Source organism: Barbatula barbatula (genome assembly GCF_947034865.1).
Source record: "Barbatula barbatula genome assembly, chromosome: 10".
In the NCBI taxonomy this organism is placed as follows: domain Eukaryota; kingdom Metazoa; phylum Chordata; class Actinopteri; order Cypriniformes; family Nemacheilidae; genus Barbatula; species Barbatula barbatula.
In genome coordinates this window covers 3,732,694-3,739,346 of record NC_136773.1, presented here as the reverse complement: position 1 = coordinate 3,739,346, position 6,653 = coordinate 3,732,694, and the positions used below count along the sequence as shown (strand labels likewise).

At 40.2% G+C, this 6,653-nt stretch overlaps 1 protein-coding gene across 1 annotated transcript in view; it reads right to left on the bottom strand.

Moving 5' to 3' along the window:
- Positions 1-835: 835 nt before the first annotated feature.
- Positions 836-6,653, bottom strand: part of cntn5 (contactin 5) — a gene marked incomplete at its 5' end in the record, with an annotated part of 94,206 nt that continues 88,388 nt past the window's right edge. Inside the window, 6 exons of the mRNA XM_079465335.1 lie at positions 836-1,753; positions 2,640-2,808; positions 2,890-3,002; positions 3,390-3,576; positions 4,145-4,254; positions 5,339-5,573. Coding sequence (XP_079321461.1) covers positions 1,650-1,753; positions 2,640-2,808; positions 2,890-3,002; positions 3,390-3,576; positions 4,145-4,254; positions 5,339-5,573 — 918 coding nt within the window. The 3' untranslated portion in view covers positions 836-1,649. The remainder of the gene's footprint in view (positions 1,754-2,639; positions 2,809-2,889; positions 3,003-3,389; positions 3,577-4,144; positions 4,255-5,338; positions 5,574-6,653) is intronic.

Here is a 6,653-nt window from a genome sequence, read left to right as displayed (position 1 = left end):
TGAGGGGAGAGACGTGACAACAATATTATTTTAAGCTCAAGGAATCAAAGTCAAAATATACGTTTAAATCAAGTTTTTCCATAAACCGCTTTCAGAATTGTCACATCCATAACATGACAAGTAAAATATAACTATAAAGGGTCACTCCTCTATTTGTTTTATATTATTATTGCTATTGTTTTTGAATTAATATTCACAAAGATACGGCAAAGTATATTTAATATACTGATAACAAATACATCTCAAAGTGTTTGTCACATCCAGACCACTGGAATTGCCCACGAGTTCAAATATAATCGCTCTGACAACCTAGTTGCAGAAGGCAGCTTTAAAATATTGGTGTTGAAATTTCTGGTCATTTTATTATTTGAATCACATATACTTGTAATTTGATCAAATGTAATACGTGTACGCATCATTGGAAAGTGCAGTAACCGCATAAAATATGTAAAATTACTTGCCATATTCGTATATATTATATATTAGTTTGTTATTTCAAAAGAGATGAATGAAAACATTTATAAGCTAACTAAATAATTATTATTATGTTAAGCGACCACACCAGCGCTCCCGTTTCTTCCCAATGCACAACTACTTTTTCTCCCCTGTTTGTACATTTTATAACCCCAGATCAAATATCTGAAGAATTCTTCTTTCATGCCAGTGGACAAGTAGTGTTTCTATTGAATTCTGGGAACCGGATCATCTCTGACCAATGTAATTCTCTCAGACTCAATTCTGGCCGCAACAAACTTTGTTGATAGAACGGATCGATAGCAATCAGATCAAGAGATCTTCCCCCAGCCCTCTTCACCCACAACACAGACACACGAGAGCCCTTTAAAAATATACATCACATTTATTTCAACTGTCACACGTCAGCCGTGGTCTTTGTCTACTGAAGTGTTTTTGCACGACAAGTCGAGTTCAAATCCTCTATCTCCGCTTCATCTGTCAGTTCCACTGTTGCCCAGCAACCTTGCTAGCTCTCAAAAACCGACGAAGGTAACAAAACTGAGAACAGAAGTTCAAAAACTTTGATACAGCCAACCGAAACACACAATTTTTTTGTTTGTTTGTTTTCTCTAAAGGGTACACAATGTACAAAAAGCAATTCTGGAAATAGTTAGATTTTCGGCACTATAAAAATGTTTTTTTTCTTCTCATCTTCTCGCTCCGTTTGTAAATAAGAAAACAATGCACTTATCTCTACTGAGCTTTACTCTGCGTTGCTTAGGCAGCCAAAGGATAAAACAGATGCAGTGATGTAATGAGGGAAGCCACATTGGCACAGAGCAGCGGACAGTCCCAGCAGCTTTAAGGACTCCTCTGGAAGTCCCCATTCTATAAAACGTCTTTGTTACAGCTTCGTGGTGTACACGATATCTTCACTTTGTACAGCACAAAACTACAAAGATGTCCTGAACAGAAACCTGTAAGTAAACGATAAGCCAGGAAAAAAGTGTTGTTTGGAGTTTCTTGATCTTTGTCTGGAAAAGAAGCACTTCCCTTTGGCTGACCCCCGGCTACTGTTGATGGAACAGGCCAGGGCAGGCAGTCTGTGTTGAGGGGACCCACAGGGGTGGGGTGGGTTGCGGTCTTCAGAGGGTAGGCGTTGGGACGGTTTTAGGGTGCGGGACTCAGTAGCCTCACAAAGGAAAAGAAGGCACCAATAAAGACAGGAAAAGAACGGTCCATGTCATGCCTGCAGGCAGATTATAGACAGAGAACTGCCCACTCTTTGCACGGACACCTGGAAATAAAAAAACATATGTACTGTAAATATTTTATAATATTTTAAATGAAAATAAAACTCCACTTGCATGTCAGGAAGGAAATACTACTTTGGAAGACGTTCGGTCAACGTGACTTCTGTACCAGCTCTGTTTAAAACTTTTGTTCTATGCATATAAATAGTAGAATAAATAACCTAAAAATAAAATCAGAAATTCTCTTTTGCAGCCCATTTGCAATTTATTATGCACATAAATATCACACAAAATCAAGATACTACTAAAATAAGAGGTCACAGATTCAAGTCAATGAAGATTTAAAGTCTAAAGTGTAGAATGAAAGTGCTGACACAGATTTACCGGTCAATGTGGTTGATAAATACGGTGGAGAAGGAACACCTAGTACAACGCTACTGTTAAGAAACTCAACGACCCCTAGCAACTTAATCACTGTCACTGAAAGGGGCTTAAGAATGAAATTACCTTCCAAACAGAGTTTGAATGAAGTCTGTAGTTACCTTAAGTGCTTCGAGCTGAACTAATTGCTGAAAAGTGTGGAGAGGAAAAGGAACTAGTGAAAATGGCAGCCTGAAGGATTTGTTGGCAAGCCTGAACTGTAACTGTAGAACTGTAGAACTATAATTATGACGCATCAGAAACTAAATATCCAGAAATGAATTTGACGCTGCTTGCACTAAAATGGGTCACTAGTCCTATTAGTATAATGATGGTAAACTTACTTTGAGGAGCTGAATAAATGTGATTGTCTATATAGTTGTATAGGTGTGCAAGGGAAGGACAGATAAATAATAGAAAAGCGCTCAGGCCTCCTACCATATTGTCTTTTCTCTGAGGAACATTGCTGTGAGGAAACAAGTTCAGAATGTGACAGGAATCAATGCTTACCCGAGGAGGTCAGCAGTCTGACCTGGGCAGTGGCGGCCCCTTCTCCTCCTTCGCTCACCACTCGCACCTCGATGATGTACGCCCCCCCCTCAGGTAGGGTCAGGACGGCGGCTGAGTTTGGAGTCCTCGTGACCTGACTGTGGCCCCTCCCCTCCTGACGTAACAATATCTGCAAGGTGTAAAGTATGAATATGCGCATTTGGTGGTAATGAGTTTAGCATTACATCTGCAGCGTGCGCTTGAGACCGACCTTGTACCCGATGACAGCTGACTCATTGTCCCTTGCTTTAACCGGATCCCAGGATAAAGAAACGTTATTCCCTTCCTGAATCCACATCAAGTTGCCTGGGGGTAAACTAGGGGCTGTAGAGATAGAAAGATAACAAAAGAGCCAGATAAAGCGCCTTTTGAAATTTGCAGTGTTCACACATTCATTCAAATATTCAACTTATTTTTCATCTCTCTAGACTTATTTTCTATCCATAGATCTGGGACCATACTATATTCACTTTCATGATCACAAGGTTAGGACTAAAAGCTATTTGCATAATTATTGAATCTGCAGATTGTGTCTTTGAATAATTTAATTAAAGAAAAATGTTCAGCATTTTATGTCAGTTAGTAAAGAAAAAATTGGTGTCTAGTTGCAATGCTTAATGTTGATACTAATAGCCTTAAAAAACATTTGAACAATGTTTTTTCATTTCATCGATTAGTTGTGACAATCACCCACGTTGTGCCAGGACGCACCATTTTTCTTAGTTCTGATTCTGATGGCTGAGCTTGATGGGCCTTGACCGACGCTGTTAAAGCCCTTAACTGAGATCAGGTACTGCATGTTTCCCTCCAGTCCTGTCAGAAGCATGTTCGTCTCATTCCTCGTCGTCCTCTGCTTCTTCGCCATCTCCTCCTGCTCCATGTCCTTCCAGTAACTCACCTGTATCCAACGAGAAAATGAGCCTAGCTTTCTGTCTTTCATTCCGTCAAGATATTCCACGGCGACAGAGAAAATGAGATTGGGGTGCCTCAATAAATGACAAAGTGAGGGTGCGCCAATTTCGTGCAATATTGTATCATTTGGTTTAAATAACTGTCATACATTTTGCATGAAGAGCATAATAGGCGAGCATGTAATATCTCCCGGCGTTGAAATACAATAATCTTTCTCTCTGGAGGACGCAACTGTACAGTATTGCTGCCTTGAATCATTTCCTCTATTCAGAAAGCTTTAATGTCTATGACTATTGAGAAGACGATGAGGAACAGAGAGGGGTCAGGGCTGTGATTGTTGCTTATTTCTGCCTACATACCCATAGAAAAGTAAAATCACACTTGAGATATTTTTATTGTTTCCTGTACATAGAAATTAAATTAAATAGACAGCAAATTTAGAGTTTTTCTGAAGTATTTCACGTGTTTGCAGATGCTCTCTCAGATCAGCAGTTTATTTTAATACATTGAAATGCAAAAAGATTCTAACAGAGCAATGAATGCATTTCTCTAACCTCATAGCCTTGGGGTCTTCCAGGACCGGGACTGGGCGGCTTCCACGTCACCTTAATTTCCGAAGATGAGATGGCAAACGCCTGCAGTTCAGAAGGAGGCTCCCTGGGTTCTGCATTGAAAAGCTGAACACTTCAGAGTCCTCACAAAAAACATCATCTCTATACATAACAAATCACTGTATGCATGGCTGATGATGTGTTTAGGATCAATGCTTCATCTCTTATGTATTAGCAGTCTAAACAGATTTAAATGGTAAATTGTGAAGCTCTGTGATGGAGAGTATGGCCCAGAGGAGGGTGAGATAAGAGAAACGCATATGTTGACGTGTTAATTTTGACAGGACTAGCTTTTGAAATTTACCTCGTATGAAATTATGCTTTAAGATCAGGTTGTAAATTTAGTTCTGGCATATTTAAACAAAGGACAAAAGTGCACTCTGCACATTTGCACAAATGCGAATGTTCGCAATAAGAAATTATTTTCCAGTGAATGTAAAGGCGGTCAGATAAGTTCGGGAACAAAGTCCTGGAACGACTTTAGAGAGCTGTCATTCGTGACCTAAGTTTTCTTTCTGGCTATTTCCCCCGATCGCATTCGCACCGGCAAAAGGAACTATTTAGTGATGTAAGCCGGTCCACAGCAATGTAATTTAAGTGTGCCAAGTCACGTGCTGTTCCTATCCTGCTGGTTTAGACTCCGCCTCAGAGAAGGAGCTGAAGTTTTCCTACAAGAAGTCCGATCAAAACAAAAGCAGGTACTTCAGGCAATCGTCCCAGAACCATGAAATCGTTCCTGCTGTAGATTGCTGACTATGGAATATGTTGGGTAGAGAGACAGGGGAGCAGGACTGGCAAAGGTCTGTTGAGATATTGGAATGTAATTCGGTTTGCCGTGAGCTGTTTGGTGCTTTATGTTGATGTACTAACCACAAGGCTATTGGCGTTGACAATAAATGACAAGCCAATTGGGTTGGCTTTTTATGTCAAATCTGTTCTCATCATGTGCTATATTTTTACAATGTTCCTTTAGCTTCTCCTACGATACCTCAAAACACAGCCACAAAACCAGACAGTATATCCTTTCAAAGCCCTGGATTAGCTGTTGTGTGACGATCTTCAAAGCTTGAGATATTGCTTTCGTACCTTGAGCTGCATGTTATTGAAAGCAATAAACTTCTGCCGAGAGTCTCTCACCTCCCTCCGCAGAGAACACAGTGACCACCCCGCTGAATGGCCCGTCTCCTTTGTTGTTATACACTCCCACCCGCACCTCAAACGGGGTGAGAGGGGGAAAGGTCTCGTCCCTGTACTTATAGGTGGTGGAGTCGGCCGAGGTCACCATCTTCTCCTTCCATCCTCGCGTCCCGTTGGCCCTGAACGCCACGATGTAGCCGAAACCTTCTCCGTTCTGGAATTCTTCTGAGACGGGCTAAGGGGAGGAAATGCATTAACTTGAGCCGTGGATTCATTTCCAACGCGATTGCATTTAAATATAACATTGTCCATGCACTCTGATGACATTGCGGCAAATATATCAATTTGCCGAGGAAAATAAACATTTTTCTGCAAAGAGACATGTGAAATTGGAAAAGCATTTCAATAATACACAGCCAGCTGAGGTTTGTGAAATGAGGTCAGGGTAAACGACCATGCAGCAGGTAATTTATGAAGACCTTTGCCTGGGAATTATCAGCCCTGGCGATGTAGTCTGCCCGTATTTATACTTATTTGTGGAAAATTCACAACACTTTTTCCAGGTCGGCGTACGAGTCAATTTGGTTCCAAGTTAAATTGAAGTTGGGAATAAAATTTGACGTTACTCAAAATATGTGACTCTTAAATGAATATTATCTTTAAAGTGCCAGCTGACCTACACTATTAGATCGGATAATAATACATCTTTTAACTTTCAAAGCATCAGCGCCAGCATTCAATTTTATCAAGCCAACATAAAATTAAAACGGACCTTCTTCCAGTGTGTTTTCGTGCATGATTCATGAATGCAAGCTATTTCAAAGAAAGACATTTTTTTGTAATCTTTCATCAAACTCTTTACTCGCTCTGCCTTTGAAATGACAAATCGCTGAGTTGCTTCACAGATCTCAAACTTATTTATAAAATTACTCGGGGCAGCATTTTCTTCTAACCTTTAGAAGACCATCTTATGGATAATTTTGTATGTTACCTATAAAACAAATCTTCATCGAACCCATCCATGACAAACGGGTGAAACGTGGGTTTCAGGTGCCGTCTGAGTGATTTATTTGCAGTCCGTGCCCTTATTCTTGAAACACAAGCAAAACCAATTTCTGAATAAAGAAACCATTCTTACATAAACCGCCGCATTCAATTCAATACGTGAGTTGATGTAAGAGCGATTTACACAGTGATTCATTCTGCTTTTGTTTTAAGAATGAAGTCTCATTTTTGTTTCGTTTCTGTTCACCCCATTTTAGCTGTGCATTCAATAACGCTCACAATTCACGGAAAGCAAATGCGACAATGTAAA